General features: G+C 42.4%; 1 protein-coding gene across 2 annotated transcripts in view; it reads right to left on the minus strand.

Moving 5' to 3' along the window:
* Window positions 1-26,515, minus strand: part of mtmr11 (myotubularin related protein 11) — a 115,746-nt gene that overhangs the window by 59,687 nt on the left and 29,544 nt on the right. For both annotated transcript variants that reach the window (XM_034174244.1, XM_034174243.1), the window contains exon 2: window positions 12,881-12,950. In XM_034174244.1, coding sequence (XP_034030135.1) covers window positions 12,881-12,950 — 70 coding nt within the window. The remainder of the gene's footprint in view (window positions 1-12,880; window positions 12,951-26,515) is intronic.

Genomic DNA, 26,515 nt, shown 5'->3' on the forward strand with positions numbered 1-26,515 from the left:
TGTTGATGCTCTCAGTAACTTTGCCATCTATGGTCAATAGGGGGGTGGTGTTCAGAGTGGGCCTACCTGAAGCGTAAGAAAATTTCCTTGGGCTTGTCGACATTCAGGAAGAGGTTGTATTCATTGCACCACTCTCCACCTCCATCAAACTGTCTCACTGCCTTTGCTGATGAGGCTCACTACTGTGGTGTCATCAGTAAAATATATAATTGCTGTTGATACTGGCAACACACTTGTGGGTCAGAAGGGTGAGGAGCAGGGGGCTCAGCACACATCCCCGGGGTAAGCCTGTCCTCACATGGATTGCGCTTGAGGTGTGACTGCCAACTCTGACTTTCTGCTGCCTCTGTCAGAATCTCCAGGATCCAGTTGCAGGAGCCATTGTCCACCTCCAGCAACCTCAGCTTCTCCAACAGATGCTGTGGAATGATGGTGTTGAAGACCAAGCTGAAATCTATGAAGAAGAGCCTGGCGTAAGGCATCTCAGTTTTCCAGATGGGACAGTGTCAGATGAAGGGTGATGTTATTGCATTGTCACTCGATTTGTTGGCTCTGTATGCAAACTGTGGGTGTTCCAGATGTGTCGGGAAGCAAACTTTGATGAGCTGCATGACCAGCCCTTCAAAGCACTTCATCACTATTGGAGTGAGAGCCACAAGACGGAAGTCATTCATGCATGCCGGGGTGGGTTTCTTCAGCTCTCTGAGAGGGTCTTGTCCTCTCACCATGCCGGGGTGGGATTTCTTCACCACTGTGCTGATGTCGCAGACCAAGCGGTCCCCCCCTAAAAACTGCTCCGTCCTGCCTTCACTGGCATGCATCATTTTGGACCACAGCAGCACATCTGAGACGGACTCTCTACACCCAAAGCGATCAAATGGATTAATGGGATTAGGTGACAAGGTAAAACCTCTTAAATCCTTCTAAAATCAGTTTTAAGCAGAAACAAGACCATTTTAAACAGAAAATGAGGAAATAATTGGCGGGTCGTTATTGACACAATGAAATGACGTAGGCACCGCAGCAGCTGCATGCTCTAATCGGTCCACTGTCTTTTATTCTGAAATAATGCTGAATTTATTTAGAAATGACTGCTGTACAAAAGCTTCAGATATCTGTCGCTGAGACAGATGATAACTGGAGTGCAGTTTCAAGCAAAAACAAGATGATACCCACTGAATTGTAGGTAATGCTCAAAAATGACACTGCTGTGGTCTGAAATGATGCATGCGCAGTGAAGGCAGGGCGGCCAGATTTTTAGGAGGGACCGTTTGGTCTGCGACACCAGCATCAGATCATATATGTGGACAGGATCCAGTTGGACTGCGGCACTGAAAACATTGTAAAACAAAGAGACACAGCAGTCTCTCAAGTTCTGTTGTGATGCTCACGGTCCAGTATGGCCCAACTTATTATCCAATGATTCAACATTGGCCACCATAACTGATGGAACTTCCAGTTCTGTCGGGTTGATTGCTAGCTTTGCCTGCACTCCTCCACCTTTGCCCCACTTCCGTGTCTAATGACATCACTTAGCTTCTTCAGCAGCATTGGGATTGGTAGCTAAACCAAGAACACAGTGGACTCCATCGGTCAAAGCAGGTAAAGTGCATCTCTCCATGTCAGTGTTTGTCCAAGCAATGGTTCTTGTTTCCAATGTCCAATACTAACTTATGGTCAAAGTAGGGATCAAAAATGAAGACACCGACATAGAAAATGAGGACACTGTTGTGTGTTTGCTCGGAGAGACTGCCGCTATCACCAGTCACGCCGCCATCTTCAATGGACATCCCATGACGACAGTCGTCAGTAAAATCTGCATAATTTTTATAGGAGCAGCCAGTCTGGTCTGTATGAGCCTGATACTGTCAGATCTCAGAAGCTAAGCAGTGTGGGGCCTGGTTAGTACTTGGACAGAACACAAGGGGCTGTGTGTGTTTCTCCAGGTAAACTGGAGTCAGGAAGGGCATCCAGCGTAAAACGTGCCAAATACCAATGCGGCTCGGGCAGTATCTGCTGTGGTGACCCTGAACAAATGGGAGCAGCCGGGTGATGCCATTAAATCAAACCACCTGCATGTGGTTTCTTTTTTATATCTTCTTTGTGATCATTTTAGTTGGTCAATGCAGATTATGGAAAAATGGCATTAACTGTTAACCACTACATCTGATGTATGTAAATGCACCATGCAGCAACATTCACAATAAAACCCATTACAGAGAATAAAAAACCTCTGACAAGCAAGGAGATGACACAAAAACTGATAGCACTAAATAAATCATAGCTTTAAAAAAATGTATAATTTATTCACAGCTCTGGCATTTTATTGATGGATCTGACCTGAGGTGACAAAGTAATTGATTAAATAAGTTACATGGCCTGTCTAGCACTGTGACTGAAGACTCCTCCAGCGCGTACACTGCCTCATGTCCACTGCAAAGACCATCTTAAGTACAAGACTTATCATGAAAGTAAAAAAAAAGTGAAAGAAAAAGTATATGCACAATTATGTCAGGCATTCACTACCATTCAAAAGATTGGACACACTTTCCCCATTCAACTGACAGGTAGTGAATAGTGAGCGCACAACACATCTTTGTGCTGTGGAAGTGCTACAGCATACAAACAGTTAAATCCTGCACAAACCCTAAACTGTACTCTGTATGTATCCTGTAGCATCTGCACTAACAGTAACAGACTGCAGCTGTATCGCTCCCTATGTGTTAAAACTCAGACTATACCTAAGTCGGTGTTGGAGGTTGAACACTACCCTAAAGAAATAGTTCATTTGCACCCCCCACCAGAAATCAGACATTATTTTATGATAATTATGTAATTATGGTGGACCAAGATGGCGCCAGCAGTGTGCACGGCAAAACGTCTTCCAGCTCTCAGTTTTCTGTTACTGTTTCTTTTGCTTCTGTGGCAACAAAATGTTTCAGCTTTCATGTGTATGATCGCCAGTTACTTTTAAGTATTCGTGATGATCACGAGAGATTTTTAAAGCAAGTATATTTTGATGATTTTACTTTATGCCCACCACCACCTTTTCTCTCTGCTGTGCCAGATTACCTGAGGCGTGCACCTGCAGTTGTACCCCGGAAGAAACGCCCGAGGAGACGGGGTAAATGAGGTGGAGTACTCGTGAGAGTAAGGGCTTACCTTCGGTCTCTTCATGGGCATAATTTTGAACTGCAACGCCGCTGTCTCTTTCCGGCAAACCAAGCTTTTCCGGCAACAAGCTGGATTATTCCCGTCGCTTGTGACGGCACTGTTGTGAAGCAGTGCGCATCGGCGCTGGAGTATTTTCCTCGGCGACGTCGAGTTCCAGACCGCGGTGTGGATTTTAGGAATCTTCAATTGTTTTCCCAAGAACTATGTTCACAGACGGCTGACGACTTCACTCTTCATCTATCTCTGACGCACATAAGGTCTGTGAGCAATAAAACTTTTATTCTCAATGAATTTTTTACATCCCGGGAGTTGGACTTTATGCTTTTAACAGAGACACGGCTTCGGGCTGGCGAGTCCTTCGCCTTCTCGGAGCTACTTCCCCCGGGTTGCTCCTTCTTCAGCTCCCCTCGCACTACAGGCAAAGGCGGTGGTTTGGCGACAGTGTTTAAATCTGACTTTGTTTGCTGTCCGCTTCCCACTAAAGCCTATGCGAGCTTCGAACTACAGCTCTTTGAAATCAGATTGGATATACCTGTTTTGTGCGCACTCATCTATCGCCCTCCTAAATTTAACAAGATTTATAAATGACTTTTCTGACTTTGTGGCAAGTATTGCTCTTAATCGTAATGCATTTTTAATTGCTGGGGATTTTAATATTCATGTTTGTTGTCCATCCAAGCCCTTGGTCAATGACTTTAACGTTGTGGACTATTTTAATCTTAAGCAGGCAGTAAATGTCCCGACCCACGACAAGGGTCATACTCTGGACCTTATCTTATTCAGTGGTCTAAATGTGAACGTCAGAGATCTGTAACGCAGGGATATCGGACCATTTCCTGTGCTTTTTTTCTGTCGCGGTGTCCTCCACCATAAGGAAACAATGCGTTCCGGTGCACCAGCAGCACGCTATTTGCCCCGCTACTGCGCCACTCTTTTCTGCTGTGTTTCATGCTTCTGAACTTATGTCTTACGATTCTAATACAGATATTGATGAGTTGGTTAGCTTGTTCAATACTACGTGCTCAGAGATTCTCAATATTGTCACCCCTTTCACTAATCGGCGTGCAAAACGCTCAGAGCCATGGCACAATGACATCACGCATGCACGCAGACGGAAATGCCGCCGTGCAGAACGGAAATGGAAGAAAGATCAACGTCAAGTATCACTGGGGATTTTAAGACATTCACTTACGAATTACCAAGATGCTGTTAAGACTGCAAAATCAGAGTATATGGCAAATATTGTGTCTACAAATCTTCACAAACACCAGGTTCTTTTAATGTTTGAACAAAATTGTTAATCCTATTGATTCAACTGGTGCTGTTCCCTCTGTTTCCATGTGTGACAAATTTTGTCAATTTTTCAGTGACAAAATCTCACTCATTCGATCTTTGCCAACTGTCATCACTGACCCCTGCATCATTCCTGAGTGCTCAGCTGTTTTTAGTCAATTTGAGCCTATTTCTCTGTGACCTATCTAAAACTGTTCAAAGTTTAAGGCCTTCAGACTGTGCACTGGATTTCCTTCCTGCTAAGCTTTTGAAAGAAGTCCTTGATTCAGTTGGCCCTTTTATTTTACAGTTGATTAATGCCTCTCTGACTTCAGGTGTCGTTCCTTGTTCCTTTAAACAGGCCATAATACAGCCCTCTTAAAAAAACATAATTTGGACCCTGCTATTTTTTTTCTAATTATGACCCATTTCTAAGATCCCATTTTTATCTAAAATACTTGAAAAGGTGGTCTATACTCAATTACAGTCGCACCTTACTGCATTTGACATAATTGAAAAATTCCAGTCTGGTTTTAAACCTTTGCACAGCACTGAAACTGCTCTTTTAAAAGTTTTAATGATCTTCTTTTAATCATGGACTCTGGCAGCTCAGCTGTGCTTGTGCTTTTAGATTTAACTGCAGCCTTTGACACTGTTGACCACCAAATCTTATCTCGCCTTGAATCGTGCGTTGGATTAAATGGCACAGTGCTCAAATGGTTCAAGTCCTATTTGACTGGTCGGTGCTTTTCTGTAAACCTTGGTCCCTTTGCGTCACAGAAAGCCCCTTTGACTTGTGGAGTACCTCAAGGTTCAATCTTAGGGCCAATTCTATTTTCGCTCTATCTGCTTCCTTTGGGATCAATTTTTAAGAAACATTCAGTTTCACTGCTTTGCTGATGATGTGCAGATTTATTTACCTCTGAACCTTAAAACTCATCTGCCATCCTACAGACCTGTTTTCAAGAAGTCAAAGACTGGATGTCTTTAAACTTTTTGAATGTAAATGAAAGCAAAACAGAGATTGTGGTCCTTGGTGACCTTGACCTTTCTGCCCTTGGTTCACTCGCCTCCTACTGTCGTTCATCTGCTAAGACCCTTGATGTTTTTATAGACAGCTCTTTTAAATTCGAGAAGCAGATCAACACAGTGGTCAAAACAAGCTTCTTCCAGCTTAGACTTAAGTAAAATCAAGCGTTACCTGCCCCCAAAACAGCTGGAACAGGTTGTGCACGCCTTGAGCACGTCTCGTTTAGACTACTGCCATTCTCTGTATGTTGGTCTTAATCAGTCATCTCTGCATCGCCTCCAGATGGTGCAAAATGCAGCTGCGCGTCTGCTCACTTGAGCCAAACAGCACCAACACATTTCTCCTGTTTTATCTTCACTGCACTGGTTACCTGTTGCTTTTAGAATTGATTTTAAGATTTTGTTGCTTGTTTTTTTAAATCAATTCACGGTCAAGCTCCATTTTATTTATCTGATATGCTGTCATTGCCAGGAAGAGCCCTCTGCTCCGCGGACCAGAATTTACTGGTCTGTCCCAGGTGTAAGCTGAAGACCAGGGGAGACAGAGCCTTTGCTGTTGCGGGGCCCAAGCTCTGGAACTCTCTGCCATTAAATGTTGACTGGCTCCTTCAATTGACTCTTTTAAAGACACATCTTTTTGCACTGGCTTTTAACACAAGATGAGCTGAATACTGCCACATCTTTTATTGTTTTGTTGATTTATTTTGTTCTTGTATTTAACTAAATAGAATTTTAATTCCTTTTATTGTACAGCACTTTGGGGCAGTGTTGACTGTTTGTAAATGTGCTTTATAAATAGACCTGACCTTGACCTTGACCATGAAGCAATTCTGAGTGGCTACCTTTGTGCCTGTGCACATACCTTAATTTGAAAATAATTGCTTTGACTTGAACTGAAAACTTTTACAAACAGTTTCCTGCATTTGGCCTCCTTGAATTAGCAAATGCAAGCATCAAATACTATTAAGAGATTATTTTAAAAATATCTATCTGCTGAAATTATAAATCATTAAATAAATAAAAAAACAGTGGGCATCTTCTCATCAACATTGACCAATATACACAGGATTCAGTTACATATATCACTATCTGGTTGGCAGAAAAACACCTCTGCTGTGCAGACAGTACATTCTGAGTTCCGTTTCACTGACCGAACGGTCCCCCCTAAAATCGGTCCGCCCTGCCTTCACAGCGCATGCGTCATTAGCTGCGGTTCACGGATTATCATCTCGTTTCTGCACTCCAGTCATCATCTATCTCAGCGACAGATATATGAAGCTTTTGTACAACAATCATTTCCACATAAATTCAGCATTATTTCATCATAAAAGATGGAAGAAGTGATCAGACCAGTTCTAGCTGATTTCAAAGCGTCACCAAGTACCACTTCATGTCCGCTTAAAACTGACTTCAGAATGACATAAGAGGTTTTACCTTGTCATCTGATGGTTAATAATCCCATTAATCCATTTGATCACTTTGGGTGAATTTACTGTGTCTTAGATGAGCTTCTGAGCTCCAAAATGCGCATGCACAGTGGAGGCAGGGCAGACCAATTTTTAGGGGCGGACCATTCGGTCTGCGACACCAGTCCCAAGCCCAGATATATGAAAAGGGTAGGAGGAGGCAGGGCGTTATCCTTAAGGTTTGTCAAATCTCAGCCACATGGGGTGTGCAACCAGTATGAGTGCCGGTGTCTCCGACCAAACGGTCCCCCCTAAATATGGAAATAATTGTTGTACAAAGGCTTAAGAGATCTGTTGTTGAGGTAGCTGATGATTGGATTGCAGTTTTAAGCAGAAAAAAGGCAATAATCAGTGACTCGCTGCTGATGCTCCGGAATGAAGCATACGCAGTGAAGGCAGGGGGAACCAGTTTTTAGGGGGCATCGTTCGGTCTGCGACACAGGTCCCAAGCCTGGATAAATGCTTAGGGTTGCGTCAGGAAGGGCATCCGATATAAACAAAAAAAAAAAAAAAGAAAGAAAGAAAAAGCCAATCTAAACATGTAGAATACAAATTGAGTTTCCAAACCGGATCGGTTGAGGCCCGGGTTAACGACGGCCACCACCGGTGCCACTGCCCAACAGGGTGCTGGCAGAAATTGGGCTACTGCTGGGCAAAGAAAAAGAAGAGGACAATGTGTCCACAGACAGCAGAAGAAGAGGAAAACTAAAAGGGTAGAAGTGAGAGTTGGACTTTGAATGTTGGCAGTATGACTGGTAAAGGGAGGAGCTGGCTGATGTGATGGAGAGGAAAACGGTAGACATACTGTGTGTGCAAGACACCAAATGGAAGGAAAGTAAGCATAGAGCATAGGCGGTGGGTTTCAAGTTGTTGTATCATGGTGAGCACAGGAAGAGAAATGGTGTTTGAGTCATTTTAAAGGAAAAGTATGTTAAGAGTGTGTTGGAGATTAAGAAAGTGTGTGATGAGTGTAAAGATGGAAATTGAAGGGGTGATAATGAATATCAGTGCATATGTCCCACAGGTAGGTAATATAGTGATTTTCAAGATGGCGCCTGTGACTGGCGTGGCCGTCGCTTGGCTCCTGTTGTGTTGGTTACTAATGGCCACTTTTACAACATATGTTATTTTAGCAGCCCGACTAGCAGACGGAGGTGTCTTGGCTTTATGGACTTACGATCGGGACTCTGTTTCATATCAAGGAGACAATGGAGAGCCTATTTGCTACACGAGACAGGTTCAACCAGGCATTTCCTCCGCCCCTAACTATCGGCTCCGACTCACTTGATTATCCGCTGCTGTTGAGGGCACCGTGTAAGATCAGCAGGAGACTGAGGAAAAAAGTCTTTTTGGATAAGAGGAGAAGAGGCTCGCGGGCTGGTGTCCAGGTGAAGAGAAGGCGTGCAGCGGCGCGTTTGGGCGCCAGCACCGGTGGTCGAGGACGGGCTTGCTTCCTCTACCACATTCCTCTCTTTGATGTGTGCGATGGCACATCTGCATCAACACCTGTTCGGTTAGGTACGGGTGTTCTAGACTTTTCTCAGCGCTGGTATCCTGGTGGCGTAGTTCCATCGCTACTGTGCACTTCCGTGTTTACGCCTCCGCCTGTACGGATCAGCTGGAGTGCACATGACCACTGTCTTCGTCCTATCCCATTGCGAGCCTCAGACAGCGCCTACGTGACGTCGTCCACCTTGGTTTATTGAACGTGCGTTCAATCGCCAACAAATCATTTTCCCTGAATAATCTTATATCAACGGAAATGTTGGACTTAATGTGCCTTTCGGAGACTTGGCAGAGAGAAGAGGAATTTCTTCATTTAAATGACCTCTGCCCTGCTGGGTTCTGTGTCCTTGGGAAGCCCCGCCCCTGTCGCCGTGGTGGGGGCCTTGCCATCGTTTATAAAGAGGATTGTGTGTGTAAAGGGGTACAGTCACAGGATTTTCCCTCCTTTGAATCACAGTTGGTCAAGGTGGGTTTCTCAAACCCATTTTTCTGTGTGTTGGTTTATCGCCCCCCAGGCCCTGCTACTGCCTTAAGGATTTTAGTGACTTTTTATCCTCTATTATAACGTTGGAATCTGTTTTAATTCTTGGAGATTTTAACCTTCATGTTGATGACAAGTTATCTTGCTCTGCTATGGAGCTTTTATCGTTGACTGAAGCTTTTAATTTTGTGCAACATGTTTCTGAGCCCACTCACCAAAAGGGTCACATTTTAGATTTAGTTTTTACACTTGGCTTAGACATTTTAAATATGTATATGAAAGATGTCCACTTGAGCGACCATAGTCTTGTTTCGTTTGACCTGCATTCCAGCTCTGATCAGAAGCCCTTAGAAGTTAAGTCTCGGAGGCGTATCATCACTGCTGAAACTGCAGAAAGATTTTCTTCTATGTTTAATCCTTGTTTGTTCACTGATTTTCTTGATATGGACAATTTTATCCAGTGTTTTAACCATCACTGTGATACTATTCTTGATCAGTTGGCTCCTGTTAAATACAACGTGTCTTTACAGAAAAATGAGTGCCCTTGGATAAATGAAGAGCTCTTAAGTCTTAAGAGACTGTGTCGAAGGACTGAACGCCTGTGGAAATCCTCTAAACATGAGGTTCACAGGCTTCATCTCAGGGAGCTGGTTCTATCATATAACAAAATGGCTGAGAGTGCCCGTTCTGTCTACATACGTCAGCTGGTGTCTGTGAATAAGAAGAATCCCAGAGTGTTGTTTGATACAATCAGCTCTCTTGTATGTCCTGCTGCTTCAGTTACTCCTGTGTTTTCTGAAGCTGACAGCAATGCTTTTTTGAGTTTTTTCACTGACAAAATCAAGTTGATTAAGGATAAAATTCCACCCTCCCTGTGTGGTACTTCTACTGTTATTGAGCCTGTTCCCAGCATTTGGTCTTCATTTAGGGCTGTGACACTTGCTGATATTTCGGCATTGTGAGCAAGATGAAACCTTCCTCTTGCTCATTGGACATCCTTCCCTACAGGCTCTTTATTAAAGTATTTGAGGTAATTGGTCTGTGCGTTACTAGAATGGTAAATCTTTCTTTGTCCACCGGTGTGTTTCCCAGTGCTTTTAAGCATGCCATAGTGCTGCCTCTACTGAAAAAAACAGGTTTAAATCAAATAGAGCTAAGTAGTTTTAGACCTATTTCTAAGCTCCCATTCCTGTCTAAGATCCTCGAGAGGGTGGTTTCAGACCAACTGACACTCTTCCTGGATCAGAATAACATTCATGACAGGTTTCAGTCCGGTTTTCGTAGACAATACTTTACGGAAACGGCTCTTTTGAAAGTGTCCAGCGACATTATGATGTCTGCTGATGCTGGGAAATCCACCGTGTTGGTTCTTTTGGATTTGTCCTCTGCCTTTGATACTGTTGACCACCAGGTCCTGCTGAATAGACTGAGGGATCATGTCAGACTGTCGGGGTCAGTTCTTCGGTGGTTTTTTCATATCTGTCTGGGCGCAGCTTTAGCGTTTTTGCTAACAAGATAAGGTCAGAGTCTGCGGACCTATTACGTGGAGTCCCTCAGGGTTCTGTATTGGGCCCCATTTTGTTTTTATTGTACTTGATCCCTTTAGGTAGGATCATTCAAAGATTTACTGATGTCTCTTACCAGTTATTTGCGGATGACATCCAGCTTTACTGCTCCTTTAAGCCGTCTGAGATTAAGAGGATTGATTCCCTCCTCCATTGTTTGGCGGAAATTAAACAATGGCTAACGAATAACTTTCTTCAGCTTAACGCAGACAAAACAGAGACATTGGTTATTGCCCCTGATGCCCATATTCCAGGTATTCAGCAGTACTTGGGAGACCTGGGCCAGTCTGCTAAATCATGTCTTCGAAACCTGGGTGTCATTTTTGACAAAGACATGTCGTTGGTACAGCATTGTAAACAGCTGACGAAGAATTGCTTCTTTCAATTAAGAAACATCTCTAAGCTCAGGAAAATGGTGTCTTGAAATGATTTAGAGCTTATTATTCATGCTTTTGTGTCAACACGTTTAGACTATTGTAACAGTTTGTTTTCATGTCTAAACAAGAAGGAGTTGCGTCGACTGCAGTTGCTACAGAACTCTGCAGCAAGAATTCTGACACAAGCTAACAGAAGGACTCATATTTCCCCAATTTTAAAGGAGCTTCATTGGCTACCAGTGTCCTTCAGGATCAATTTTAAAATTTTGGTTTTAACTTTTAGAGCTCTACATGGCCAGGCGCCTCCCTATATCTGTGACCTTATCCAGCCTTATGCCCCTGCCAGGGCTTTGAGGTCTGTGGACCAAAATCTGTTGATGGTTCCTCGCACCCATTTTGCAACCAGAGGAGAGCGATCCTTCCAGGCTGTTGCTCCCAGGCTTTGGAATGGTCTCCCGCTCTCTCTGCGCTCACTGGACTCTGTCGATACTTTTAAAAGCCAACTTAAGACTTTCTTTTTTACTCAAGCGTTTGCTTAGCTTTTAGGCTGCTCTGTTATCCTATGTTTGTTTTATGTTTTTATGTCTCGGCCATTGTCTGATGTTGTGTGGTGTACTCTGCTTTTATGTTGTGAAGCACCTTGTGGCTCTTGTCTGTGAAAGGTGCTATATAAATAAAATTTACTTACTTACTTACTAGGTAGGTTGCGAGAATAAAGGAGAAAGAGGATTTCTGGAGTGAGTTAGATGAGGTGGTGGGGAGCGTGCCCAAGCATGAAAGAGTGGTGATAAAAGCAGATTTCAATGGGCATGTTGGCAATGAGAACAGAGTTGATGAGGAAGTAATGGGTAGATATGGTATCAAAGACAGGAATGTGGAAGGACAAATGGTAGTTATATTTTGATAAAGGATGGAAGTGGCTGTGGTGAATAACTACTTTAAGAAAAGGGAGGAGCTCAGGGTGATATAAGAGTGGCGGAAGGTACACACAGGTGGACTTGGTTTGTAGGATGACTTTAGAGGTAAAGAAGAAGAGAGGGAGAGCTCAGCAAAGGATCAGATGGTGGTAGCTGAAAGAGGAAAGCTGTTGTGTGAAATTCATTGAGCAGGTGAGAGAGGCATTGGATGGAGGGGAAGCAATTTTGGACAACTGGAAAACTACTGCAGATGTGGTGTGGGAGACAGCTAGGAAAGTACTGGGTGTGACATCTGGACAGTGGAAGGAAGACTAGGAGACTTGGTGATGAAACGAAGAGGTCCAGGAAAGCATAATGTGCAGCAGATTAGGGTGGTAAAAGATACAGAGGGTAATGCGTTGACAAGTGAGTTGAGTGTGTTGAGAAGGAGGAGGGAATATTTTGAGGAGCTGATGAATGAAGAAAATGAGAGCGGGAAAAGGCTGGATGATGTGGAGAGAATAAATCAGGAATAAAGTCAGGGCAGCTATGAAGAGGATGAAGAGTGGAAAGGCAGTGGGTCCAGATGACATTCCAGTGGAGACATGGAAATGTCTTGGCGAGATGGTAGTGGAGTTTCTAACCAGACTGTTTAATAAAATCTTGGAAAGTAAAAGGATGCCTGAGAAGTGGAGATGAAGTATGCTTGTTCCTATTTTTAATATCAATGGTGATGTGCTGAGCTGTCGTAACTACAGAGGCATAAAATTAATCAGTCACACCATGAAGTTATGGGAAAGAGTAGTAGAAACTAGGCTTAAGATCTGTGAGCATAGTATAGAGAAGGCCAGAAAGGAGTAAGGAGAAAGGGCCGCTGTGCTGCCCGAAATTAGAAGCTCTATGTACTGAATTGTTAATCGATTTTTGAAACCAATCATGACCCTGTGAATCCATCATGAAATCCCAGTGAGATACTGAAACATTCACACCCTAATTATTATGATTCATAACAAATGCATATTTCTATGCATTAAATACCAGTCAACAGTCTGAACACACTTTCTCATTCAACTGAATTGACCTCCCAAACTTAAAAAAAAAAGCGCAACATTACCTGGTAGGCATCGTAGTCCAAAGACATCTCGGCTCCTTGCGTTCACCCCACTCTGACTCAACATCCTCTCCTGTCAGAGAAACAGCTTTTTTTTAAAAAACATATATAACCCCAGTTTCAAAACTCTTGCACAGTAATGGAGAGGAGCAATCCTGTGCTTCAGGAAAATAATGAATATCTTTACAATACCACAACATAAAAAAAAAAATTTCAGCAAAATAAATTAAGAGCTTCAAAAGCCTTAAGCTTTAATAAAAAGCTGGGCTCATTTTAAAAAGGGTGACATTCTGCATCTAACTTTACCATGGACATTTTAAAATTGTTTATGGAAGAAAATTAACAAAAAGAATTGCTGCCCTTGCTTTTAGTGTATATATGTGTAAACAGCTTGGCATGCGATCCTCATCAAAGCCTTGATTATTTCAACAGACATTTGAAATGACAAAAACAAAGGCAGCCACACAATGCTCCATGATTCGGAGTTTCCATCTGGCTGTTTGTTCCTGCTTTGTCTGTGTTGACCATGGCCACAACATCTCATTTACTGAAGACTGTTAAACTCAAAACCAATCCCACAGAGCTACAGTGCAATGGTTATAATCAGACTGCAATCTTAAAAACATCTGGAATCACAGCTTTGCAACTATGCCTCTGTGGGAAGGCCATTTACATTCATCAGCTAGAAGTTCCACAATAAGTCAAAGATTACAATCTGAGTAGACTATGTGATTGTACAGGTGTTTAATGAGAAAAAAAAAACTTCAGAGGCTTACAGAAATAGAAGAAAGAATCCTGACTTAATGTCCAACAACACTATGTATTATACAAACTAACTAACTTTCAGCAGCTCTGGCTACATTTTCCCTCACAAAGAAACCATTAATCTCATTTAATTTAAGTCTTTTAAGCTTTCTTGCACGACAACAACAAAAACAGCAGCAACACTTTTTTTTTTTCCTTTCAGTCAGCAAAGATATGTGAGCCATAACAATGAATCCAACTGGGAAACTAATTATGCTAACAATTTCACACTGTGACAAATTCTGTTTGCAGCCTATTCATGAAAACCTGAAACTTCATGGCTGGAGTCCTTCATTAAAAAAACAGAACATTTCAACAAAGAGCACATTTACTCCTTAAAATGGTAGTACTGTAAATGTCACACATTCATACCTGGTTGTTTTCATATGACAGGAACTGGCTGTCTCCAAAAGCAAACCCAGAGTTGGGCAGTTTGCTGTTTATAGTACCATAGTTGCTACAACATTACGAGCCTATTAGAGAAAGGGCTATGTTACAAAAAAAATAATAGCAAAAAACAAATTACTTTGGAAAATGATATTTTAAAAAAAGCAGTAACCCATAAACATGTAAGTTTTCAATTAATACAAATGGCAAGGCTGCAAATGTTTGTTCTGCTGCAATGTTTTGTAATAAAATACCCCACATTGCTAACTACCAAGACTGTAATAAAAACAACAGATTTTCCACTAATTCAATTTATTTACAGTGCCAAATCACAGCAGAAGTCATCTCAAAGCACAATTCAAAATGAGCATAAAGTCTGGACCCTACCCACCAATAACATAAAAAACCCAATAGTGTCCTGAGTGGCCACCAGAACTCAGAACTCAACAAGACTGCAACTTAACAGGTCCATCTGTCTTTATTACATGCCATATAATAGTGCATATTAATAGTTGCCAGCATGGCCTAAAACAGGATGTTCACTGGTACTCACCTATGTTTACCAGAACCCAAAAATTCAGAATGTGCAATAGTTTTTATGGCATTACTTCAAGGGACATTATCAGGATGAAGCACTTACCTTTGAAGAGTAAGTTTATAATGACACAACACACACACACACACACACACACCTAATGATATTTATGAAATGATCTACATGTAAGCACACAGGAAGCGTTTGTCATGCTAATAAATCACCCTAAACACTACAATGGAGGCAGCCACTGGCATCTCTCTTTTTTCCTGAATGATGGCCCCTTCACACATAGTGCAAATTTGGTCGAATTGCACATTAAGTGAGCATGAAGCAGGAATCATATGCAAACCGTGTCATTTCATAGCTGCTTCCAACACCTCACACACCTGTTTTTTTTTTTTTGACAAATATCTTTAACTTTTTCAATTACTACAAAACTACTCATACACCTGTTGCTACAACTATTTGCACATACCATCAGTTGAAAGAGTGTGCGCAGCGAGAGCCCATGGAACCCTCTCGCGGCAGGTGTCAGCCAAATTCCAGCTGATACACACAAACATCTAACACCACTCGCATGGCACTTAGAAAATGTGTGGCCATTCGTACCATCATCACGAAAACAGACTGCAGACAATAACCGTTGTACTCGCAGTGAAATTTGTCTAACCTGCAAACACACACACTGACATGTGGGTGTGTGTGTGCTCCACTGACAGGAGGTGTGGCTTCCGACAGAAGCAGCTGTGGGGATCTGTGGATCTGGACAACACCTACTGTGTTTGTATAGACATGGACTAACAACTGTTCACTGTGAGACGCATGTGTATGATTGCTGTACTTATGTGGACATAAATAAAAACATATCACCCTGGTGACAAGCTGAAGCGAGTGAGCACACGCACAGAGCGGACATTGACAGCCTGCCCGATTGAAACGGACCATCATATCAGAACACGCAGCAGTGATCTGACCATCACATCACCCACATGAGCTCTGTTCCACATGACGCGGTGTCAGTGCTGCGGCACGCGGGCCACAAGACACGTGTGTCGGGCAGAACACGCACACGGGGCGACTGGACGCACCGGACACTGCTTCTCATTCATATCATTTCATGACTGTCAGTGACCACGGGTCATCTACAGATGAACAGATGGATCATATTTGTATTGTTCGCTTGATAAATGTGGTTTTTATATGGTGTGTGATTAAAATTTTTTTGTCTGCCTCCTACCGAGAGGCAGACTGCTATAGACTAGGGACTAAACAATAGCTCTAATTAGCACCTATTGTGCTCTAGTTAGCACCCTCCTAATGACAGGGCAGCTGTCCCTCCTAATGATGGGACAGACCCTCTCCTGATGGCTCCCTTGACGACTCTGCTGATGACGTGAATGACTCATTACCATGAACAAAAGACTGAAACTGCTTTGACCTGAGTACCCCATTGTAAACAGGGGATAAAGCGTGTCTCAGACCCCCTCCCTGGTTAAGGCTGGGTTTCAAAGGTTTCACAAAGAATGCTTCCTTGACCCCTCTCTCAAACCATTTCTTCTCTCTGGCTAATATTTAAACTTCCTTGTCCTCAAACGTGTGGTTAGTGTCTTTAAGGTGGAGATGAACTGCAGACTGAGGTCCACTGGAGCCCTCTCTGCGGTGCTGGTATAGCCTTTTGTGTAAAGGTTGCTTAGTCTCACCTATGTAGTGTTTGTTACAGTTTTCCTGACATCTGATAGAATACACTACATTGCTCTGTAACTAGGGATCCTGTCCTTAGGGTGAACTAATTTCTGTCTCAAGGTGTTAACCGGTTTAAAGTAAACTGGGATTTTGTGCTGTGTGAAGATCCTCTGTAGTTTTTCCCCTACTCCTGCGAAATAAGGGAGAGACACTCTTCTTCTTGTCTCCATCTCCTATCTGGTCTCTTTGTTCTGGTTTAAAACTCCAACTTTTGTGACTTCTGATTATTCTTCTCTACAAGAGTCAAGACAGAAGTCAGACCACCAGAGCAAGAATTTTAGCTGAGGAAGCTTCCGCGATTTGAAGCGAAATGTCCTTGCATCATGCAACCCAGTCCAGTCGAAGATTCAAGTTTCTCTACCACCTTCCGTTTGTACATCCCACTGAACGTGGAACTGAGCGCACGTACACACATACACACACACACATCTCCCTGGCCACACTCCTCTTTAAAAGTTAAAAAGTTGAGGCGCACCTCCACTGACAGTCTGACATTCACAACTTTACACATACATTTATTGTGTTAATACTGAACACGGGAAGGGCCTGTGAAGAAGCTCTGCAGCTCTCACCATCAAGCAAAAATAAAAGAAGACATTAATAATAGCAACAACAACAAACATATTTGAATGTGCACATGTCCAAACGTGCACTGCGCTGATTTACGGTCGGATCAATTACATGAACACACCATTTACAGAGCAAGCAGCCAGCCATCACGCACCGTGACAGCCTCTAGTCATCAGTGCACCCTCTTTCTCGTTAAGTCTGTTCTGCTGCTCAGACAGAATGTGCAAAGGCTGGGAAAAGTCCCAACACCCATAAAGATCCAGTTTTGAGGACATTTAAAACAACATTTTTTTCCCCGCATAATATTGATACAATAACAAACCATAGTGCCCTCCAAAATCATCATCAGCTCTCCATCCATGGTTAGCAGCTCAACATTTCATTAGCAGTTCCAGGCTTCTGTGCTACTAAGAGGGGGAAAACAGATTCATCATGGTGTTGATTGTATCACACAATCCATATTTTGGTGCACTATGACAGCATCCACCTTTAGTTTATTCCAATTCATTCAGAATAAAGACTTCGTTTCCTTTTTTCTAAGCCAATGAAATGTCCAGCAACTCTGCATTAACAAAACCATACCACTGCTTATTTAAAATAACACAAGAAAGAAACATTTTACAAGATTATTTTGCCTGCCAAAGCACTGTTCCCTTTTTTGTTTTCCTCCATCTGGCTTTAAATTTCTCATGATCTTCCTCTGCCTCTCCATCAACACCCACAGAAAAAAAAACCCACAGCTGAATTCCTTGTCTCTATTTTTAACATCACAGGACATTCAGACACCATTTTCCTCTTCCCTTCATAAGTCTAGTTCCTTGGATCTGGCCTCTGAAGGTTGTCAAGACAAAGTCAGGACTTAAGGTCTTGTGTTGCAAATAAACACAGTGGATAACACTGCAACATAGAAGGTAACAGACTACTGAATTCAACTGTTGGAGACTTTATGTACTGAGTGCATCATAAACAGAGTTATGGACAAAATGAGGCATCTTAAAAGCATACAACAAATAATACATGCATGCATATTATTCCTCCTTTCTTGCACACCCTGCACAACACAGACAACACAGGCAACAGAGGTAAGAAAAGTGGAAGAAGTTAAGCTGCCCTCAACATGTACATCTATGTCACATTCATGAACCCACACTTCCAGAGCTGAATTTTAGCTGATATTTCACTTTTTTTGTTGAGTTACTCATGTGCTTTTCTGGCCCACTTTTGTCTCCCACTACTAACTCCCTCTCTCCCTTCTCAGAGGCAGTGGCCAAGGCTGATTGCACTTTCCATTGCTCATGGCTTCCTGTTGCTACTGTGGCCAGACCTCTGCAGTAAATATGCATGTTCGTGCCTCTGGAACATACCTCGCGTTTCCCAGAAAACAGACCTAAAATCACAAGGAGAAAAACAAGCTAAATCTTTTTTTTTCCCCCTCCACGTGTCTGAGTTTCCTTCGGTTTCCTTCTACAATCAAAACATATATAAGGTCTTTTTCTTCTTTTAGATTTACTGATGTGTCAGGAGATGCACCCGGCATAAAACTTGTACCAAATCAATAATGCAGATCATGAAAATCAGATGGGGTGGTGTGTGTGTACGTGGTCATTTCCAGTCATGCCTTAAAATCTATTCTGAGACAGACACAATATGAACTCTTCCATAGTTTCTGCAAAAATGTCTCTGATATGATGTGGCCAACCCTGTGCAAAAATGGATAAAATAGGCTAAGATGCACTGAAGGACTGTGTGACAGGTTCACTATCAGGGGGACAAACAGGGATGTCACAAGGACAAATTAACTGCTTATTAATAAAATAACCACACGAGTCCAGCTGAAAGTTCACACTTTTTTCTTTGCCCTCAGCAACTCTGGTTCCCTCACACATTCTTTGGATCACCACTGCCTCTTCGTGCAACGGTCCTCTGCAAACCCGGCCTGTGTCTTCTTTGTCTGCAACATTTTTGTGGCCCCTCTTTTCCCCTGTGGAGGGTGCACACCACTGTTGTGTGTGTGTATTTTTTTAGACTACAGATTACGAAGGTTCTGATGTGTCTCTCTACTGCAAGCATCTGACAGGCCCAAAGAGCCCCTGCTTAACTGCAGACCAGCCCCTATGCACAGGAGCTGGCCGTGGTGTAGTTGAAAACAATCTTACAGGCTGCACCTTCCCCATCTACCTCAACAGATCATACCAGTTATTTTGATGTTTGAGTGCAAAATACAGAGATGTCACATACAGTAGTGTTCAGAATAATAGTAGTGCTATGTGACTAAAAAGATTAATCCAGGTTTTGAGTATATTTCTTATTGTTACATGGGAAACAAGGTAGATTCAGTAAATTCTCACAAATCCAACAAGACCAAGGATTCATGATATCACACTCTCAAGGCTATGAAATTGGTCTATTAGTAAAAAAAAAGTAGAAAAGAGGGTGTTCACAATAATAGTAGTGTGGCATTCAGTCAGTGAGTTTGTCAATTTTGTGGAACAAACAGGTGTGAATCAGGTGTCCCCTATTTAAGAATGAAGCCAGCACCTGTTGAACATGCTTTTCTCTTTGAAAGCCTTAGGAAAATGGGACGTTCAAGACATTGTTCCGAAGAACAGCGTAGTTTGATTAAAAAGTTGATTGGAGAGGGGAAAACTTATACGCAGGTGCAAAAAATTATAGGCTCCAATGCTTTAAAATAGACAAAAAAAAAAAAAAACAGACGCGTGGAAGAAAATGGAAAACAACCATCAAACTGGATAGAAGAATAACCAGAACAGCAAAGGCTCACCCACTGATCAGCTCCAGGATGATCAAAGACAGTCTGGAGTTACCTGTAAGTGCTGTGACAGTTAGAAGACGCCTGTGTGAAGCTAATTTATTTGCAAGAATCACCCGCAAAGTCCCTCTGTTAAATAAAAGACGTGCAGAAGAGGTTACAATTTGCCAAAGAACACATCAACTGGCCTAAAGAGAAATGGCGGAATATTTTGTGGACTGATGGAGGTAATTGTTCTTTTTGGGTCCAAGGGCCGCAGACAGTTTGTGAGACGACCCCCAAACTCTGAATTCAAGCCAGAGTTCACAGTGAAGACAGTGAAGCATGGTGGTGCAAGCATCATGATATGGGCATGTTTCTCCTACTATGGTGTTGGGCCTATATATCGCATAACATGTATCATGGATCAGTTTGGATATGTCAAAATACTTGAAGAGGTCACGTTGCCTTATGCTGAAGAGGACATGCCCTTGAAATGGGTGTTTCAACAAGACAATGACCCCAATCACACTAGTAAACGAGCAAAATCTTGGTTCCAAACCAACAAAATTAATTTTTTGGATTGGCCTGCCCAATCCCCTGACCTAAATCCAATTGAGAACTTGTGGGGTGACATAAAAAAAAAGCTGTTTCTGAAACAAAACCAAGAAATGTGAATGAATTGTGGAATGTTAAAGAATCTTGGAGTGGAATAACAGCTGAAAGGTGCCACAAGTTGGTTGACTCCATGCCTCGCAGATGTGAAGAAATCATGAAAAACTGTGGTTATATAACTAAATACTAGTTTAGTGATTCACAGGATTGCTAAAAAGGCAGTATGAACATAATAGTTTTGAGTTTGTAGCATCAACAGCAGATGCTACTATTACTGTGAACATCCCCTTTTCTACTTTTTTTTTTTTTTTTTTACCAATAGCCAAATTTCATAGACTTAAGAGTGTGCATATCATGAATGGTTGGTCTTGTTGGATTTGTGAGAATCTAATGAATCTACTGGTACCTTGTTTCCTATATAACAACAACAAATATACTCAAAACCTGGATTAATCTTTAGTCACATAGCACTACTATTATTCTGAACACTACTGTACATTACACTACAGGCCTCTGTTTTTCTAAACCACAGCTGCCAAAATCTGTTCCTGGAGGGCACCTGCCATGTGTTTACATGGTACTGCCTACCACTGGACCTGTGCATCCAGTATCTACCAAGCCCGCCCAGCACTGTCTGTTACTGCAGAGTGCATATGGGACAATTGTTTGAGAGCGTGGGAGTTAAAATTTCATCTGGTTGCATTTTTGCGAGTGCGTTTTGTTGGCAGCTGCTGTCGGCCATTATAAAATGCAGCGGTTAGAATGACAGTGACACAAGCAGTTGTGAGCAGAGAAAGAGGAGGAGCTGTGCATTTGAGGAGTGGAGCAGACACTCTGGTGTTATCTGTCCTCTTCATGCTTCATTCAAAGCATGACTGGGGCCCCAGGCTGCTTAGCCGCAGGCCTGATGGTGAAGTGCAGATACATTTGCTCTGAAATATCATGGGTTGATAAATGTACGCAGATATCACTCAGATCCGTGTTGCGCTGTCGTCCTCACGCTGTGCAGCTGGAAGCTCTGATTCCAGAGTTCTGTGACAACTTAAATCAGGCCTGTATGCACTGCAGCACCTCAAAGAGGGAAAACCAGTGGACATTAGAGTGATTTTAGAGCAAAGAGCAGCTTTTAAATGATGTTATTTAATTATCAAAAAGATAAATTATCCAAAGCCTACAGTATAAGAACATGGAGTTAAAGTATGACGATAGGGAGTGGTAGTTAAGCGGTGAGTGCACTTGTTTCCAGAATCTCCTGTTTTAATTGAGGTCATATTTAAACATTTCATGCTCAAGCTGCCCAGAAATATCTTTAAAAACATTTTACTCCTGCACCTCCACAATAAGTGTGAAAGCAAGTTCCCTTGGGGTGGTACTATAAAATTTTACTGGGATGGGAGTGTTATATATAAATCTTTCTTTCGGCTGTTCGCGTTAGGGGTTGCCACAGCAGATCAATCCTTTCCATCTCACCCTGTCCTCTGAATCTTCCTCTGTCACACAACCACCTGCATGTCTTCCCTCAGTATGTCCATAAACCTGCTCTTTGGCCTCCCTCCTCTCCTCCTGCCTGGTGGCTCCATCCTCAGCATCCTTCTCCCTATACCGTCCCACCTGAGCTGTCCCTCTGATATGGTCATTGCTAATCTTGTCCATTCTCATCACTCCCAAAGAGAATCTCAACATCTTCAGCTCTGCCACCTGTCTTTTTTGTTAGTACCACTGTCTCTAAGCCATACAACATAGCTGGTCTTACTACTGTCTTGTAAACTTTCTCCTTCACTCTTGCTGATATTCTTCAGTAAAAAAAAATCACTCCTGCCACCTTTCTCCACCCACTCCTCGACTGATCTGGTAAGGAAATTCGATTCTTAGTCTGCATAGTTGGGTTGGCTTGTTTTACGCCGGATGCCCATCCTGACAACCCTCATTTATCCGGGCTTGGGACCAGCACTCAGAATGTACTGGCTGCACACCCCATGTGGCTATATATAAATAACTTCTAAAAAGTAAGACAGCAAAAATTACAGCCTCAGACTCTTTGTAATAACAACTGAGTATTATATGACATTCATTCTGATTTTTCTTTTGAAAAGGCAGCAAAAGGTATCTACAGATACACAGAAATTCAAAGATTTTCTCAACCCCCCCCCCCCCCCACCACCACTCTCCCCTGCAAACACGTTTGGTCTTCACCATGGCTGCAAGAAAAAATTATCTTTAGCTGCCGTTTTGGCATGACTGTGGAGTACTAGGCCAAAAAGAAAAAAAAAGTAGACTGCAAGTAGTTTTTCGGACTATCGGACACCCCTAAATATAAGCCACACCCATGAACTTTAAAAAGAAAAAAAAAAAAAAAAAAAACTGTTCATATATAGTTGGCATTTGTCTAAGCCACAGGTGCCCACATTGTAACCTGAGATATTTATACAGAAACATTTTTTAAAACTTTCAATGAAATACATACCAGTAACATACACAAAAATGTACTGTAAATGCTTTTTTCTGAAGGTGGAACTAGTAAATATTGATAAGCACGGCATCGAGTGCATGCACAGTGTTGCACATCATCTCCACTCTACACGGAATCAAAACTAGGTTATTTGAACTTTTTCTTTTCTTTGTGGATCATGGGATAAATTCATCACGTGCAGACAGAATCGCTCGATGCCTGTGATAACTGAAATGTTAATGAATGAGGAGGCGCTGTGACTTTCAACTTGTGGTGCAAAGAGAGGCTCGTTTGGGGGGGGCTGTGTGAAGAGACAGCACCACAGACACCCAACTAACGGATTTCACCTGTAGCAGACAGAGCTGGTCTCGCATCGGCAACCTGATTGACAATCTCCATAGCTGAAACCATGATCTGAAACTGTGGTGCAAAGTGCCAGTGTCACAGAGGGACTTTTCTTTAGCCATTAGAAGGAATTAAAGTATTTTCAGATGTTTTCCAAAATCAGGAGGCTTTATGTGGATAATTTTTCTTCAGGATGTGATGATGAATCCCACTGAAACAAACAGGTAAGACTTTATATTTAGTCCGGGGCCCTTAGGTTGAAAGCATATGTGCGCGAACAGACGCGGTGAGCCTTACATACTAGATCACAACCCGCTCCACTATGCACAGCCAGAGTAACAAGGTTGGGTAGGATTACTTTGAAATGTAATCCAAAAGTAATCAGATTACAAGTAATCCAAATGTATGTACATACATACATGTAATCCACATGTATTCTTTCAAAGTAATCCTACCCAACCTTACAGAGTAATTAAGCAATCGACACCAAACTTGCTATGGTGACTGGGTGCACCAAGGGGAGGTCTCTGGAGCCCTTAGGTTGAAAGTATACGTGCGCGAACACACACGGTTAGCCTTATATATCAGATCACGAACCACTCACTGGAGCCCTTATTTTCACAGTTCACGTGGTACTCCAGTCAGGCGGCATGCATCACACTTTACTTACTACATAGTAGCAGCTGGCTAGGGTGCACTATGATTACAATCTGAATGAGCAAGCACACACACCACATATGAGTTAAGGCACACAGTTTTTCAATTAAAATGTACCTGCTGTGTATGTCACGCCAGAGCGTTGCAGTGAATGACATGCTATCACCTTTTATCATCATTCACTTGAGTCTCATGAATGTCACAAATAGCTCTATGACGGTGGCAGATGCTGGTCTTTCAAAGAGGGGAAGCTCAATTTCGGCCTACATCATAAAATGTGTTGGTTTATTTATACGTAAATTCTACCCTCCGTTCCTTTTCAAGAAAATGATCTGTGACCCTGTCGTACCAACAAGGCGTCTTTTCCAGGGACTTGACTAGTGTCCTCTCAATGGCCAGCAGAGCTAGGCTGCTTAAACGGCCTTGGCCCATGGTGTTGCGGGAGTAACACTTGAGCCGCTTTAAACAGGAGAAGCTCCTCTCTACTCCTCCTCATACTTCTCTGCCACTCCAGACTTTCTCATACAATACCAAAAGTTTTCTCTTGGCAGTCTGTCATAAGCTTTCTCTAAATCCACAAACACACAATTTAACTCCTTTCTGGCCTTCTCTATACTACAACCCCTGGCAAAAATTATGGAATCACCGGCTTCGGAGGATGTTAATTCAGTTGTTTAATTTTGTAGAAAAAAAAAAGCAGATCACAGACATGACACAAAACTAAAGGCATTTCAAATGGCAACTATCTGGCTTTAAGAAACACTATAAGAAATCAGGAAAAAAAATTGTGGCAGTCAGTAATGGTTACTTTGTTAGACCAAGCAGAGGGAAAAAAAATATGGACTCACTCAATTCTGAGGAATACGAGGTCTGTCCATAAAGTAACGGTCCTTTTTATTTTTTTTTAAAACTATATGGATTTCATTCATATGTTTTACGTCAGACATGCTTGAACCCTCGTGCGCATGCGTGAGTTTTTCCACGCCTGTTGGTGACGTCATTCGCCTGTGAGCACGCCTTGTGGAAGGAGTGGTCCCACCCCCTCGTCGGATTTTCATTGTCTGGAAATGGCGGAATGAAAAGGACTTTTTTTCCATCAGAATCTTTTCAGAAGCTGTTAGAGACTGACACCTGGAAACCATTCAAAAAAATTTATCTGGCTTTTGGTGAAAATTTTACAGGCTTCACAGAGAATAAGGACTTTAACTACAGCTTTAAAGGACCCCTTTAAGGATGGTCCGTGCGCCGCGCTCCGAGCTGTGACGTCGCGGCACAAACCACTGGATCATTTCTAAGCTGATGGCTCTGTGGATACGAGACCGTTGTGTGCTCTTTCTCTGGTTAAAACAGAAAAAAACAAGGTTACAATGGGCTAAGGAAAAGCAATCGTGGACTGTGGATGACTGGATGAAAGTCATTCAGTGATGAATCTCGAATCTGCATTGGGCAAGGTGATGACGCTGGAACTTTTGTTTGGTGCCGTTCCAATGAGATTTATAAAGATGACTGCCTGAAGAGAACATGTAAATTTCCACAGTCATTGATGATATGGGGCTGCATGTCAGGTAAAGGCACTGGGGAGATGGCTGTCATTACATCATCAATAAATGCATCAAAAGTTTACGTTGATATTTTGGACACTTTTCTTATCCCATCAATTGAAAGGATGTTTGGGGATGATGAAATCATTTTTCAAGATGATAATGCATCTTGACAGCAAAAACTGTGAAAACATTCCTTGCAAAAAGACACATAGGGTCAATGTCATGGCCTGCAAATAGTCCGGCTCTTAATCCAATTGAAAATCTTTGGTGGAAGTTGAAGAAAATGGTCCATGACAGGCTCCAACCTGCAAAGCTGATCTGGCAACAGCAATCAGAGAAAGTTGGAGCCAGATTGATGAGTACTGTTTGTCACTCATTAAGTCCATGCCTCAGAGACTGCAAGCTGTTATAAAAGCCAGAGGTGGTGCAACAAAATACTAGTGATGTGTTGGAGCGTTCTTTTGTTTTTCATGATTCCATAGTTTTTCCTCAGAATTGAGTGATTCCATATTTTTTTCCCTCTGCTTGGTCTAAAAAAGTAACCGTTACTGACTGCCACAATCTTTTTCCCTGATTTCTTATAGTGTTTCTTAAAGCCAGAAAGTTGCCATTTGAAATGACTTTAGTTTTGTGTCTTGTCTGTGATCTGCTTTTTTCTACAAAATTAAACAACTGAATGAACATCCTCCGAGGCCGGTGATTTCATAATTTTTGCCAGGGGTTGTAGCAATGCACAAACATTGCACTGGGGGCTATTGCTTTAACTGTGAGCTGCAAACCATTGAGAGCTGAAGCCATGACAGCAGCCCCATCATAGGTTTGCGCCACAAGTTTCTCCCTGAAATTGTAGCCCTGCATGTTCTCATTCAAGACTTCAAAAACAGACTGAGCATCTCTTCCCCCAGAAACATAAAAAAAAATCCAATAAAGCGCTCCTGAATTTTACCTGCCCTATCCACATAGCGAACAATGACAGAGTTGAGCATGGCAAGCTATATCAGTTGTTTTATCCACCTGCCATGCAAAAAAGGGAGCAGCCTGGATTTCATCCTTGATCTCATCAGAAACAGTGGCTGAAAGAGCAGAGATCAAGTCATTTTGGATTGTGTAGCGGCTGCACTCTGCATTATGTTGTTATGACTCCGCCCATTCGCTCCCCTCGGGACGTGAACTCATGAGCTCCAGCATGGGACTCAGACTCTCTAACCAGAAGGCTAAAACCCAGGGCTCTGGCCTC

Source organism: Thalassophryne amazonica, chromosome 7 (assembly GCF_902500255.1).
Source record: "Thalassophryne amazonica chromosome 7, fThaAma1.1, whole genome shotgun sequence".
NCBI lineage: Eukaryota > Metazoa > Chordata > Actinopteri > Batrachoidiformes > Batrachoididae > Thalassophryne > Thalassophryne amazonica.